Raw genomic sequence first — 14,416 nt, 5'->3', positions numbered from 1 at the left:
GTCCATTCCTGTGGACGACTCTACAAACTGTCTTTTTTTCACATGTTATTGTATCTCTACAACTTTAGTAGTTAATTTAGGATTTCCTTTTTTTAGCAATGAAATGTTCTATTTTCTACATTGGCATGTCATTTTGACGTCTTTGAATTTCTCAATAATATTTTGCATTGTGGGAAACAGTGGGAAACATTTTTGAAGACTTGGCACGTCCTTCTCTTGCTTTGTGAGGATTAACTATACCTTATCTCCTCATTACTCTTTTGTTGTTGCCATGACAACTTCTCATGTGACAGTTTTAACTTCATTCAAAGGTTTAGAGCATTACTTACTCAAATCAACAAATTATTGCTCTGTGCTATGTCTAAATCAGGAGATCATTTTAAGGAGGATAATCATTTTAACTTAAATAATCATGTCAAGTGAAATACTACATGCTGTTGTGATGGGAAGCCCTTTGTTAAATAAAATTGCTGCATATAAAAGCACTTGAAAGACGTTTGAAAAGCAATCCATCAATAATATTAGTAACAAAACAATATGAATATTATTAAAGTAGACTTTAATGTAGCTGCATTCAAACCCACAATCAAAGTCATTAGATGTGGTTTGAAAAGACAGGAATGATGATGAATGATGAATACATGACACCGTCATTAGTCAGTCAGTGTGTGGTGGTGATTCTGGCAGGAAACAGAAATTCTCCAGAACTTCTCAGAGATTTTGGACATACGTCAACTCTGATGATCTGACTCGGCTCTTCACTGTATCTCGACATGTGTCACTGCCTTTAAATCACGTGAATCGTTTTCTAAACGCAAACGAACAACTTGCTGAATTTTTCTTTAAAAGTTGAGTGACCGCATATGCTGTAAATTTCGACGGTAGCACAGATGCAGAAGCATCTCCCACGAGTTGTCACGTGGTCAAGAGATTAAATGCAATTAAATGCTGGATTAAAAATAACGTTGTTTTTTAAAAAGCATTTTCATGACAACATTAGTGGCAACTAGTTTCCTAGAGACTCAGAACATCTGTCACACATCCAAGAATGCAACACGTGTCTTCAGAGATTATAATGGACTGTAGGAAAAAACATGTCAAGATATATCGGTTATATTATCTTCAACAATATATAATCTATTATGACGCATAACAGCTCAAAATCCAAAGAATAAACCAGGGAGCGGTCTCCTTCCTCCCTGCGCTCCATCCACGAACGGTTTTTACCTCCGGACTGTTCATCTGCTTCTTGCATCCTCGAATCCACATTGAAGAAGAAAAAAGACGCGCTTTTACATCCGACTCATTGCAGGAAAAAAATCCACAGGTGTCGACGCAAGGTTCGGAACCATAGACCCTTCACCTTGAATTGTAAACTATTTTACCGGTGTGAACCATGAGAGCAGCGCACAACATTTCTGCCACATCCGGGTGTCTGTGCGCACATTCACCGTGGATGTGAGAGGACGCTCCAGACAACAGCAGTCACTCAGATTATTCCTATTTCTAAACTCGCACCGAGGCTGTGGGAAGTGAAGGGGGAGGGAAAACAGGATGGAGCTACAGCTACCTGTGGAGAAGTCTCTCAGAGAGACTTTTTTATATGAGATTTTCAGGAAATTACGCAGATTTGTACGTACGGAGTTTTAAGACCACCGTTAAAAGAAAAAAAAAACAGACATCGAGAATAAAGTCGTAATGTTACGACAATAAAGTTATTATTTAGGAGAAAATACAGGTAAATATAAAATCAAATTGATAAGAGTGCAAAACCGTAAAATAACATTTGAACTGTTGCCTTAAAATAAATAAACAAAACACGATGTAGATTAATACATCGATAATAAAATAAAATATGCTAGCCCCAGTCAAACCATAGACACATGTTTTTTTCCAAAGACAGGAATATGGTGGATTAATTTTGTGATTGATTCAAATACAAATAATTCAAAAGTCAGTTTAAAAGTCAGTTTACTTATTGTTTGATAACTTAATAGATGGTATTTTTTGGACAGAATTAGCCTATTATTGTACGGTAAGAGGTTACTGCAAGTGAGTGATCATTTTGATTACTGCACAACTCACAACTAGCTAAAAACAACTGTATGAATATAAAAAGACAAAATCAATTAAAGAAAAGAGTAAACAAAGTGTTGTTTGATTATTAATCACTTCATATTCACTTCATATTCTAAAATTATGGTTTAAGCAACCATAAAAAATAGTCTTGCACCCATAGCTGTTCTTTTGAGCAAATCTGGGCATTCAATAAATACGACTTTGACACCAATTATTATTTTAACAGTTACATTCATGGTTCAGTTGTAATTGCAAGAAACCAGAATAAGCTGAATAGTTGGCTCTGCTGTGACTTTCTCCTGCCAATGTTGTCTTGACAGGATAAACATCACCTCCCCCATTTAAATCCCCACTGTTAAGACTAAAAAACAATTAATTCAAGGCCCCTAAACTTACCCCTCAGGGGTCTTCCCCTAATGATGCACCGCATTATGTCACCTGACTCCTCTCTGGGACCCCATAGCAGCGTGTCTGTCCTACCTTCACATCAGTTGGAGAGAAAATGAGTTGTCAAGGCTGCACCAGAAGGTTAGCAATGAGAGGATTACCTGTGCCTGAATGAAGGATAAGAGTTCTACAGTAGAACGTAATCCTCCAATGTAATCCCAGTGTTCCCACACTCTACGGACAGGTGATTCAGGTAGTCAACTCGAACAAAAACAAATACCTGCACTATTCACACACACTTCAAATACAAGAAGTTGTTAAACATTTGGACCCATTAGTGGTTTCAGATTGGTTTCAGGCTATGTAAAAATGAATTGTATAGATATAGAACCTACTGAGAATTGTTTTAAAGGACATTTTCTACATATTTTTACTTGAGCACAACTGAAGACATTTGTTTTAAATATGATCAAACATATTATATATTTATCATTATTGTATACATTTATGTAGTAAATGATTCATAATTGATTAATTTTAGCGCCCATACTTGCTTAGGCCTGGTATTATACAGTTTTAATTTACAGACAGTGAATTTTTTTCTTCTCTAAAAGCTATTTTGTCGTTGCATCACACAATATAACTTATTGTGTGATGCAACAACAAAACTGAGTAATACTGATTGTAGAATTATATTATTAGAACCAGAGTGTGTTGCGTAAAGTGGTCGTTTTCGCATTGAAACAATTCTGTATAGCTTAGCTTTTTCCACACGTCATCTCCGGGCAAAGCAGGAAGTTTCAAGTGTCTGCAGAAATCGGGCCGTGCGGGAGCAACAATCGTATCCAAAATGGACACGGTAAATGCAGGACATATGATGAGCTTAGCAGCCCTAAAGAGACAAGACCCGTATATAAACAAACTGCTAGACGTCACAGGCCAGGTGGCGCTCTACAATTTCAATTCAAAATCGAACGAATGGGTGAGTTTGTAAAAAAAGAGACACTAAATAGATTGTGCTCTTAATTGGTATGCTAATGCTAACACTTGGTCACAGACTCAGAAAACAGCAACTAGGAAAACTGCGATATTTGTGACAACAGTGCGACGTATCAATTATTATTTCGGATATTAATTTACTTGTGTGTACCTGGTGGTATCATCACCATTTCATTGTTATAAAACACTGTTATTTCATCCTGTATAATCCAGGGTCAGAGTGGCGACTAATGTTATCGTCAATTAATGTTAATTTTCATTTCAGGAGAAGACGGAAATTGAGGGAACGCTGTTCGTGTACTCCAGGTAAATGCCCTGTTTGGTAATGTAAAATCATCACGACGTCCTACAAAACACATGTTTCAAAGTCACATCACACCATTTCTTAAAAGAAGACAAAGTGGCCGGGTCATAAAAGTAATTGACTCGTTGCTAATTCCTCCTCCTATTAAAACACGGTGCTATTAAAACTTTTGCAAAACCCTTTTAAAAAACTATACAAAACAAGTATTTTATTTTAGGACTTTAATTATAATAATATGCTATTAAAATTATTTATTTATACAAATATTTCTGTGGCTCATAATATTGATAAAAAAGGGGATGGGGGTTATAAAATAAACAAAGTAAAGTAAAAACATTGGAATCTTAAAAGCAAGTGAAAGAAAACTTACATCTTACATGTTTTTCTAAGGTCTGCCTCTCCTCACCATGGCTTTACCATAATGAACCGACTGAGCACTGAGAACCTTGTGGAACCCATCAACAAAGACCTAGAGTTCCAACTACAAGATCCCTTCTTGCTCTATAGAAATGGCAACTGTGAGTATATTCTTTATATTTTGTATAGTAATTGTATTTGTGAAAGAAAATTGTGTTTACATCAGGTTATCACATCAGGGAAATGTCAGAAATTCACATCTACTCTTACTTATTGCATATAATGGTTATATTTCTATATATATTATAAGATTTTAAGACATACATTTTTGTATTGAAATCAAAAAGGTGAAGTTATATTTACTGTCTGATTTTGAAGAGTCATACAGTACCTCTGAAAATGCCAAACAAACACCTCCTCAGTGTCCTCTGGACCATCTCCTGCCCCTTCTGCTTGAAGCCAACTTCATCCCTTGGAGTTGCATCCAGCAGGAAAATTTCTTCTGAAGTGATTTTCTCACTCATTGTCTCAAACAGACTGAAGTGGTTTTAGCTTACTTTGTACATCGCTGCTGCTGCTGGAGCTGCCAGTCAGCACCTGGACACCACTGTCTGTATCCTTGTGGAAAATGTTCTTTAGTGAGTGAGCAGAGAAGACAGTTGAGAGTTCTCAGAATTTGAGAAAATAGCTGACGGCGCTTCCTCCGAGGTAATCCACCAGAAGTCTGAACAAGACTTTCATCAAGGCCACAAATAAGGAACTGGATTGTTTACCCATTTGTTTGCTTATCAGGAAAAATAACATGGCGAGAGTCAGCGTCAGAGGAGACTGTTCCCCTTTTGGACTAGCCTTGCCCACTATTAGCTTAGCTGGTATGGATGGCATGATATTACTTAGTTTCAGCTTAGTATTCAGACCAGAGGCATATCAGTAGACAGAGGACAGTGTCTCTTTCAATATGACGGTGGTTGATTCTTTTTGCTTGCGTAGATCTCTTACCCAGGATTCAGTCATGCAACTTGCTGATGGTCCTCTGGTAGTTGTTCAAACCGGCTTCAGTCCAACCGACAAAAAAGAGATAACAACAAGTGGATTAATAGGCTGGATGTAGAATCTTCAAGATGTTTTTCTGCATCCTGCTGGACCTGCTGCGTGATGCTGACAGGGTGACTTTAAACCAGAGAATACAATATAAATCTGCCAAACACACACACACAAACACCTGTTTACACCACTCTGTAATTCCCTCAGTAGCAGCGGTGGCTGCAAGGAGGCAAACAAGCTGGTTGCCTGGTTACCAAAAACTCTAAAGGGACTTTAAATACGCCAGTGCTACACATGACACACAAGCAGTACAAATATAACATACTAACAAGCTACAAATGCTGACGTATAATTTTTTTGATAGCAAATAGTTGCGTGTTGTTTAACATTTAACATGATTAGAGAAAATACCTAATTTCATTTTGTTTTACCTAAACTTAACATATAGCTGTGCTAAAGAAACAAAGTTGTGCTTAGACTCTTGGGTGAACAATACAGTTACCATAGAGTAACTCAACAGCAGGTAATAGTATTTTATATGTGCATCTCTGGGACTTTCATTGTATATTAAATATCCATTCATGAATTGTTAGTGTTATGACTGCAACTACAATTAAGACAAAACAATACCATTGTGCAAGATACAAACTAGACCATTGAGTTGGTTGTGTTAAAATTTGTTGGGTTTTTTATACAAATTGTTGTTATTTTCCTTGCAGTGGGCATCTATAGCATTTGGTTTTATGATAAGATGGACTGTCATCGTATCGCCCAGCTGATGGTCAAGTAAGCAGACTAATGTTTGTGGTTCTAAATGGGAAAAACATTTTGCAGTCAATAAGGGTATTTAGGCCCTAATTGGACAACAAGTAACCTTTGGGTGTTCAGTTCATGTGTGAAGCATTCACTCTCCCCCAGGATTGTAAAACAAGAAACAGACCATGCCAAGAGAGACTCACCCGAGAGGAGAGAGTCGGGAAGAACCAATGGCGTTGCAGAGCCCCGGCCCATTGACATCCTAGAATTGCTCAGTAAAGCCAAGGAGGAGTATCAGAGGGTGAGGAGACGAATATGGTCCTGCTGGTATAAACATGTTTTACTTATTTTACTTACTAACTAAAGAATAAGAACTGTATCTCTCACTTTCTCTCATGGTAGACTCAAACAGATGTTCCTACAGACTCTCAAGTTAAAACAGCCATCAGCACTGCAGCTCGACTTCATGGTACAGCACAGTCTGAAAAGGTGAAGACTCTTCACAAAGCAAACACGAAATACACAATATATATATCAAACCCTGCAGTCCCTTGTTTATTTTTTCTTTTTTTTTCTTTTTATGTATAACCACTCATAGATATTTGGTGATAGTTTGTGCCACAATTTGTAGCTGATTATTAGTTGGAGGATGTAATAATAATAATGCTTTTTTATCAAACATTGATTAAAATCAATGACTTTAAAAAATCAACTCGAGGATGTAATAATAATAATGCTTTTTTTTATCAAACGATCAAACACTTTAAAATATCAACTCAAAAGAAAAGAAAATGCAGTAATTATAGTATTTAAATACAAGAGGCTGGAATATTTACTTACAGTATATATTTGAGAAAGAAACACCACACAGCAAGCAATCAGTGTTGTCGATGTGTTCTTCCGTTATACAGGATTTAAGTTTTATGTTTTTCCATCTACCAGAGCTCTCGTACAGTAGTAAAGCAGATCACAGTGGAGGAACTGTTTGGCTCCTCGCTGCCTAAGGACCCCTCCTTACCTGCCATGCCTGCACAGAATGCCCCCAGTTCTTCCAGTGGCCCGTCTACTACCTTGACTCAGATTCAGTCTTACCCCACTTCAAACCATCAAATCCCTGCATCCAACCAGCAACACCAGGTCCCGGGCCTGCTTCCGGCTCCTTATGCACTTCATCCCAGCCCTGTTTTCCAGTCTGTCGTTCCACTGTCAGAACCACAGATCCGGGGCTCAGTTTCACCTTTCGTGGTGCCTCCTCCTGAGACTCATGCTGCTCCTCCTCCTCCCGCATCAACATCGACTTCTGGAACTAATTTGGGACAAGAAATACTGAGCTCACTAAAACCAGCAGTGGTGCCATCTGTGAATTCTGACATCCACAAACAAATTCTTGCACCCAGCTTCTTGCCCAGCACGCTGGTGCCACCACAAAGCTTCCAAGAGCTTAAAGTAAATCTTCATCAGAGCAAAGACATAGATGTTTTCTCTCAAACTCCGAACCTGATTAAACCACTCTCTGTGAGTTGACTTTCTATTTTGCTGTATTGTTAGTGTTTACCGATCTGAACTAGATCCGTCTCACCACATCTATGTCTTTTCGTTCTTTTCAGGCTGTGTCCATGAGTCCAGGGTTTGCTGTTCCAGGACCACCAATGTCGCTGCTTCTCTCTCCCAGCGCTTTTCAGCAGTCAACCAGTAAGGCGACCACAACGACAACAGGAGCACTGGCAGCATCAGTGGCGTTACCTGCTCTGTCTGAGCCTTCACCATGTACTGTTGGAGGGGTGGAGCCTCCGCCAGCTCTATGCAGCAGAACACAGCTTCAGGAGACACTGATCCACCTCATCAAGGTAAACGACATATAAACAGCAGCCAAAGATTCTTTATCAACCAGTTTTTTTTTACAACACTAAAGACTCCAGAAGTCCATGCTAAATGTTTTAACCTCAAAAGAGAGAAGTCCCAGCTGATCTGATTTATTTACTGCCCCCATCTCTCTTTGTGTAGAATGACCCAGATTTCCTCAGTGCCATCTATGATGCCTACCTGCAGACTGTGTCCAAGGACTTCAGCAGCATGAAGCTATAGTCCCACTTCAACCATCATGGTTTCACCCTCATCTGTGTGACCTGTGAGGAGTTAACGACGAGCAGTGAACAGGTGTTTGATTTGACTGCAGCCCTCAGTACTAGTCTGTCTATACAGCATGTTTTCTGGTCCTGGCTCAGACCTGCGTGTGTGGGGCTCCACTGAACACTGATGCCTTTTTGGTCAAATTGGATAAAATCACTAAGATTCCAGAACCACTGTGTTTGGGAGCTTTGAGGGGGAAAAATCTCACTGTGGCCTTGATTTATTTTGACTTTCTAACTGTTATTAAACTTGTGGCCACATGGTGGTGAATTTTAGCTGTTCTAGGTCTAAAAGGGACTGGGCAGGAGCTTCAGTGACCTCAAGGTCACTTCACGTGGGCTGAATCTTTAAGTTTCAAACTGCAGAGTCTCACAGCACAGGTGTATAGAAACACTTGCGCTGTTTCAAGACAATGTTGGGAATTAAAAACTTTGTTTTTCGAGTCTTTGCAGTCAAACTCCACTTGGTGGTGTTAAAAAAGGACTACTTGTCTTTTTCTGGCTGAACCTTAAACTTTAAATCTGAGCTGGACTCTTTACACAAAGAAATGCATCAAAAGCTCTTGTTGAATTTTTTCCTTTTCCTTTCTACTATTAAGGAGACAGGTGGAAGATGAAAAGTTTACACAAAGAAATGCATCAAAAGCTCTTTTTTTTTCCTTTCTACTGTTAAGGAGACAGGTGGAAGGAAAAGTAAGCTTGTAGTATATGTTTAAAACAGCACTTGATGCTGTGAGGATAAAGTTTGTTTTTCTCCCAGCAGATTATTTTCTTTTGCAACTATACAGATGTTAAGATGTTGATAAAAAACAACGCACAACCTAATATATATATACAAATAATATACATTTCCTTTTATAACACATCTCTCTGCACTCCCTCCTGAACTTGTCAACTTGATGTTGCTGAGAAAGAATGTACAATGAGTGTCCACTGTCACAATGCCTTCAGGGACTCCAGCCTCTCGTGGGTATTTCATGATGGAAAAACAGAGTTTTGGAGCCTGACAGCCTTGAAAATATAACTACACAAAACAAGTCCACATCAAACATGACTCGAGGCCTTGTCTGAAATAACACACAACAACCTCCAGATAGAAAGTCTACCATGATGGATTTTACTGTTGCCCTCAATGTGGGCTACGCAATAACATGATTGAGAAAATGGCCACTTAGATGCAGCTCTGTGATTGGCTTTCATAACTATAACACAGTGACCAACACAACTGATACAAACAAACAACAAATGTGGCTAAAAAGTTTGAATGTCACGTCTGAATCATAAATTACACCAGAGGTCGCTGTTGAGCTCCCTCTATTCTTACACCAGTAACGTCAACCAATGATAATTAATATTAAGCTACCTCCTCTTCCTTTTTTCAGTTTGTTTTTCGAAGAAACAACAAAATCACACAAAAAAAAGTTAAAAATATGTGAAGTGATTGGTTGTTGTTTTTTGTTTGTTTGTTTTTAGTTGCAGTAAAATGCTACTGCAGAACCAGAACTTAAATCCAGGCTAACCTCAGTAGGACAAACATGTAGAGCATGTATACATATGTGCACAACAACAGTGTTAAATGGTGTAACAACATGCAAGTTAAGCTGTATCGCTTTTTAACAAATGGTACCGCTACAGTATATGAACGGCAGCTGACTGAACCGCCCACATCACATTAGATTTCAGTTATGTCAGGTGTGACGTTACCATTTTTATTAACCACGTCAGGAGCAGAATTTTTTTTATTTATTCAGTTGGCCCTAAAAAATGTGCAATTTAAAATATTTTGGAAAGAATGAAATTAGGCAAACTTTGTAACTTGGTTTGATGCAGTATTTCAAATGAATTTTGTTAGTTACATGCCAGTCCCGTCATTCCTTCTTATTATTTACCTGTTAACAATTCACTTCAGCTAAAAGTATTTTTGTTTTTGTCCCCACCTTTAGCACTTACTCACACACACAAGAATCAATAAAATCTTAAGATTGGTTTTAATTGTGGTCATATATTTAAGATTTTTAGATTATTTTACCTTTTACGGTGTAATTAATATGAATTGGCCAGAGATTTAATTTTGCAACATTTGTTCCATATTGAATTTATTTTGAATACTTGATGTCACTTTGTATAATTTGGATTGCTATAATTATTTTGTTATAATAAAGTTTTGAAAATACATGTTTCTGTCCTTTGCTTGGGTTAACTGAATACAGTATAAGCAACAAAGATATTCTGAGGGCCCGACACCAGTAACAGCTCCAAACAGTTACAAGGCATTTGAATGAACTACAAAGCGAGACCACCTTGGACGTTAGCTAGATGTCATTGCAAAGATTTCCCGAAGGGAATAATAAAGTTCTATCTATCTAGAAACCAAACACTTTTTACTTTAAGGTCTGTTCTGGCCTAAAATCCACATTTTTATCTACATTTCATCCAATCTGTCTGTGCACTATTCACAAACACAAACTTACCAACTAATAGATTAAAAAATCCTTCTTTACTACAATGGTTTTGTGCAATTCCAACATTTAACCACTAAATGTCAGTAACTTCATTTTTACCGACCAGAACCCACACGTTACGGACATGGATGTTGAGTCGTAATAATTGCCGTGCACGTACAAAAGTGAAGCGTAAGCTGACTTAGCTAATCGATTGTCTGTTTTCTGATTAACCTTGTTTGTAGAGGGTCAGTTGTTTGTTTTCCGTTTTCTGTCTTCAGCTTACTAGAGTGACCGTTAGGTTCTTTCACTTGGACTTCTGGACTTGTAATGGCATATAAATGACCATTACTTATATAAGTGAGCGCAGATATAATGTGTTACTGTTACTGTGATCGTCCTTGTTACACTGTTCCTACAGAAGCCCAACAGACACTGCTGAACAGATGTGAAAGCTATGACTTCAAGGTGATGATGTTGTTTACAAGAAAAATCCATTAGTATAAAGGCAACAAATCTCTCTCTCTCTCTCCCTCCCTCCCTCCCCATTTTAATACAGCTGATATAACACTTTTCTCATATTAGAATTTTCACAATAGACAGTTAAGAATAGAATTTAGTTAAAAACGTACTCCAAGGATAATGGGAGAACAAACGGAACATTTAAAAATATAATATATATATAGAATAGAATTTAGTTAAAAACGTACTCGGAACATTTAAAAAAAAATATATCTGAATTAGCAACAATAAAGTACAAGTACCCTCTGTAACCTCAGAGTTTTTTCTAAAAACAAGCAGAGATGTGTCTTAATCAGTCTGTCTTATGTTTGTCAGTGAAAACACATCAACTCTTTGAAGGGTTTAAGTGAATAACCAATCTACACACGGAGGTAGAAACCTCAACTTATTTAACTCCGAGTGAAATTTAAGTGTCTTTATCCTTCCTCTACACCCAGCGCCTTTTCCCATTGGCTGAGCTCCAGCCACACAGTTTGCTTTAACTGGAGGCTCATTTTAACCCTAGATTATCCACATTAGGTTTAGCCTTCAAACACGCCTCCTCCCCCTCCTCCACAACCACATCTCCCTCCTCCTCCTGCTGCACCTCCTCACGTCCATCGGCACTGCCCCCTTTTAACTATTGCCAGCATCCTCGTCCTTCTTCATTCTGTGGACTTTTAACTCTTCACTCCATTCATTCATCAAGTGCGTGGTGTGAGTGTGTGTTTATTCGGCCAGATGGAGGACTACCACAAACCGGACCAGCAGACACTGCAGGCTCTCAGGAACATTGCCAACCGGCTCCGCATCAACTCCATCAAGGCGACAACTGCAGCTGGCAGCGGGTAAGGAGAACAGGGACAGAGTCAGAGAGTGAACCGAGCTGCAGGTGTGGAGTAGTTGGAAAGAACAGATGGGTCGTGGTCGGGTTCAGTTACTGTACTGTGTATGTGTCCAGTACGTGTTGAGTGACAAGGCAGAACTGTTCAGAACAAGCGCCTAAATAAAAACACATGGAATTTCTCTCTCCAATAACAGGTCGGCTGAAAACAATGTGCGAATGGTGTTATTTCAGTCAAACTATTTATTTACTTTTTTCTCACACACTAGTACGTACCAGTTTAGGCGTAAATACTTTCAATTTGTTTAATACAGACACGCGCCAACTTTGTGCGCAGTTTAGTTGTCATGCAGATTTTCTTTCACGTGCATGTTACGTTTGGAACAATATTTATAAATTATCACCTGTGTTCAGAGAATAACAGTTCAGTCAGGAACGTTTGCAGGTGCACTCCCGCTCCCGCTCCTACTGCGCACGCTCCGACAGCTTATATAACCATATGAGCAGCCGACGGAGCTGTGCGTGATTCCGCTCGTGTTCAGCCTGTGATGGGACCCACGGGCTGTCGTGGTGAGAGCAGGCAGGGGAAAAGACCCACAAAACGCACGACTGCGCTTCTGCCGCGCCTGCGTGAGCCGCTGGGATTGCGTGTTGTCACACCATAACCAAGCAGCCTGGAACAAAGAAGCAAAACTACATCCGGCGTGTATCTTCAAAATAAAACACTACCACGTTCTCATTCTTGAGAAAGAAATTAGAAAATTAAAATCCTGTTTTGTTTTTTTTTTTACGTTAAAATTTGGTAAAAAATCTGATAATAAGCTCTATGGAAGTAAGCCCAAATGTAGCTCTAACTGTAGATGGTGCTAATGAGTACAGTTTACAACATTATTGTTTTCTGTAATTATAATTCAGGTTTTTTTAAAAAGATCCTCCGCAAGAATACAGTACTAATAAGCGCAATTTAAAAAACAGTTGCTGACCAGAAACTGAATGTGTGGCCTTTTTTTAATTATCACTTGTTGATCATTCTAAATAAATAATTTTCCACCCAGGAAGAAAGCATCCTTAATGAAGAAGGCTTAAGTGAGATATTACTGGTATGTGTTTTGATTGTAAAAGCAATAATGTGGAAAAAAAAACAAAACTGATTGGTTGGACTTTGACATGTTCTAACACTTGGAATAATGTTTTTTTTCTACTACATTAACATGTTCAAGTACATTGCTACAGTGACGTGTGTCGAGAAGAAAGAGAAATCTTAAATGACCTTTGATACAGCATGAGTTAATCCCCCAGATTAATCTCAAATTGCGTTGCATCTTCCCTCTGTCTATTCCTGTCTCTTTGGCATCTAAGGTGTGGTTTGATCTGAACTCGTTCTTGTTGTGTGTACCTTATCTCTCACGGCCGTCCCACCTCCCTCTGCTTGCAGACACCCTACATCATGTGCCAGTGTGGCAGACATCATGTCGGTGCTTTTCTTTCATACCATGAGGTACCGACCCGAAGACCCACGTAACGCCAACAATGACCGCTTCATCCTCTCTAAGGTGACGCATATGTGTGGTTCAAAATGTGAAGAAAATGTATTAAAATAAGGTTAAAAGATACATGTTTTAATGGTATGTTGTTATAAAATGGTTCCACGTTAACAACAGAATCAGATCATAATTCTGAACTATTCTGCAGAAGTCACAAGAGACTTATTGTTTAAACCATTATATTATATCATCAATACTACTAATAATATACAGTATTACTGTAATACCAGAGCTGGGGTCACTCTAACCACAGATGTTAAACCTCTGCAGGGTCACGCTGCTCCTGTGTTGTATGCTGTCTGGGCAGAAACAGGCTACCTGAAGGAGAATGAGCTCCTGAACCTGCGGAAAGTGGACTCTATTCTGGAGGGACACCCCGTGCCGGTGAGGTCACAGACAGGTCTATGAAAAGGTTCTGATGAAGGAGTGTGAGTGATGAAAATCTTTGGCTAAATCGTGTGTGTGTGTGTGATCTAACAGAAGCAGCAGTTTGTGGATGTGGCCACTGGTTCTCTAGGGCAGGGACTGGGAGCTGCCTGTGGAATGGCCTACACTGGGAAGTACTTTGACAAGGCCAGGTAACACACACACACACACACACACACACACACACACACACAGACAGACACACACACACAGACAACTGCTACTGTACAATCATTCAAAAATGCACAGTGCGAAGAGGAAACAAACCCTTTGGCCATTGACACATGCAGCTGCACGGCTCACAGATGGATAGTAGACCTCATTTTGCATGTTACAGAGGAAACAGTACTGTAACAGTCAGGGGATGGTGTACATGTTGTCCAAGATAACCATCCTGTCTCTCTCTCACTCTCTCTCTCTCTCTCTCTCTGCTGCCTATGTGCACTCGATTGTTTCTGCTCTAATAATCACACATGCACAGTGCAGCCCCTCCCTCATCTGTGCCTCGCCCTCTCAACTCATCTATCCTTCCAAAGGAACGTGCAGAATTACGTATGCCAGCCTGTTCAGGATCTCCTTTGTTCTATCCGATTTGTGCACAAACC

General features: G+C 39.1%; 5 protein-coding genes across 9 annotated transcripts in view; 3 read left to right on the top strand and 2 right to left on the bottom strand.

Annotated features, from left to right (window-relative positions):
• cacna1db (calcium channel, voltage-dependent, L type, alpha 1D subunit, b) overlaps positions 1-2,524 on the bottom strand; it is a 37,378-nt gene extending 34,854 nt beyond the window's left edge. Inside the window, exon 1 of the mRNA XM_025059644.1 lies at positions 2,476-2,524. Within this exon, the coding sequence (XP_024915412.1) occupies positions 2,476-2,509 (34 nt within the window). The 5' untranslated portion in view covers positions 2,510-2,524. The remainder of the gene's footprint in view (positions 1-2,475) is intronic.
• LOC103384526 (ER membrane protein complex subunit 3-like) overlaps positions 1-14,416 on the top strand; it is a 629,629-nt gene that overhangs the window by 39,129 nt on the left and 576,084 nt on the right. The gene's annotated exons all lie outside the window — the stretch shown is intronic.
• Positions 3,247-8,672, top strand: dcp1a (decapping mRNA 1A). Its single transcript, XM_008318065.3, has 9 exons — positions 3,247-3,448; positions 3,731-3,771; positions 4,160-4,287; positions 5,890-5,956; positions 6,089-6,227; positions 6,329-6,415; positions 6,869-7,441; positions 7,534-7,773; positions 7,931-8,672. The coding sequence occupies exons 1-9, from the start codon at positions 3,317-3,319 to the stop codon at positions 8,009-8,011; spliced, it is 1,488 nt and encodes a 495-aa protein (XP_008316287.1). The 5' UTR covers positions 3,247-3,316; the 3' UTR covers positions 8,012-8,672.
• nsun5 (NOP2/Sun RNA methyltransferase 5) overlaps positions 7,098-14,416 on the bottom strand; it is a 21,491-nt gene continuing 14,172 nt past the window's right edge. Inside the window, exon 5 of one of the 3 annotated variants that reach the window (XM_025059662.1) lies at positions 7,098-7,232. In XM_025059662.1, coding sequence (XP_024915430.1) covers positions 7,189-7,232 — 44 coding nt within the window. In that variant the 3' untranslated portion in view covers positions 7,098-7,188. Of the gene's footprint in view, positions 7,233-7,919; positions 8,053-11,864; positions 12,516-14,416 lie in introns of those variants that run through there. The other 2 variants (XM_025059661.1, XM_025059663.1) reach the window with 2 other exon arrangements.
• LOC103384521 (transketolase) overlaps positions 11,628-14,416 on the top strand; it is a 10,470-nt gene continuing 7,681 nt past the window's right edge. The window contains exons 1-4 of the mRNA XM_008318064.3: positions 11,628-11,845; positions 13,277-13,394; positions 13,656-13,769; positions 13,866-13,963. Of these exons, the coding sequence (XP_008316286.1) occupies positions 11,739-11,845; positions 13,277-13,394; positions 13,656-13,769; positions 13,866-13,963 (437 nt within the window). The 5' untranslated portion in view covers positions 11,628-11,738. The remainder of the gene's footprint in view (positions 11,846-13,276; positions 13,395-13,655; positions 13,770-13,865; positions 13,964-14,416) is intronic.

This window comes from Cynoglossus semilaevis, chromosome 10 (assembly GCF_000523025.1).
Source record: "Cynoglossus semilaevis isolate Cse_v1.0 chromosome 10, Cse_v1.0, whole genome shotgun sequence".
Taxonomy (NCBI): Eukaryota; Metazoa; Chordata; class Actinopteri; order Pleuronectiformes; family Cynoglossidae; genus Cynoglossus; species Cynoglossus semilaevis.
This window is presented reverse-complemented; position numbering and strand designations above follow the sequence as displayed.

What these genes read in the sequence shown, in the direction of transcription:
- dcp1a (XM_008318065.3), top strand. Translation starts at nt 3,317, where the DNA reads ATGGACACGGTAAATGCAGGACATATGATGAGCTTAGCAGCCCTAAAG. An exon ending in GCTCTATAGAAATGGCAACT is followed by an intron (nt 4,288 to 5,889) that starts GTGAGTATATTC and finishes TTTTCCTTGCAG; the next exon opens with TGGGCATCTATAGCATTTGG. An exon ending in CACTGATCCACCTCATCAAG is followed by an intron (nt 7,774 to 7,930) that starts GTAAACGACATA and finishes CTCTTTGTGTAG; the next exon opens with AATGACCCAGATTTCCTCAG.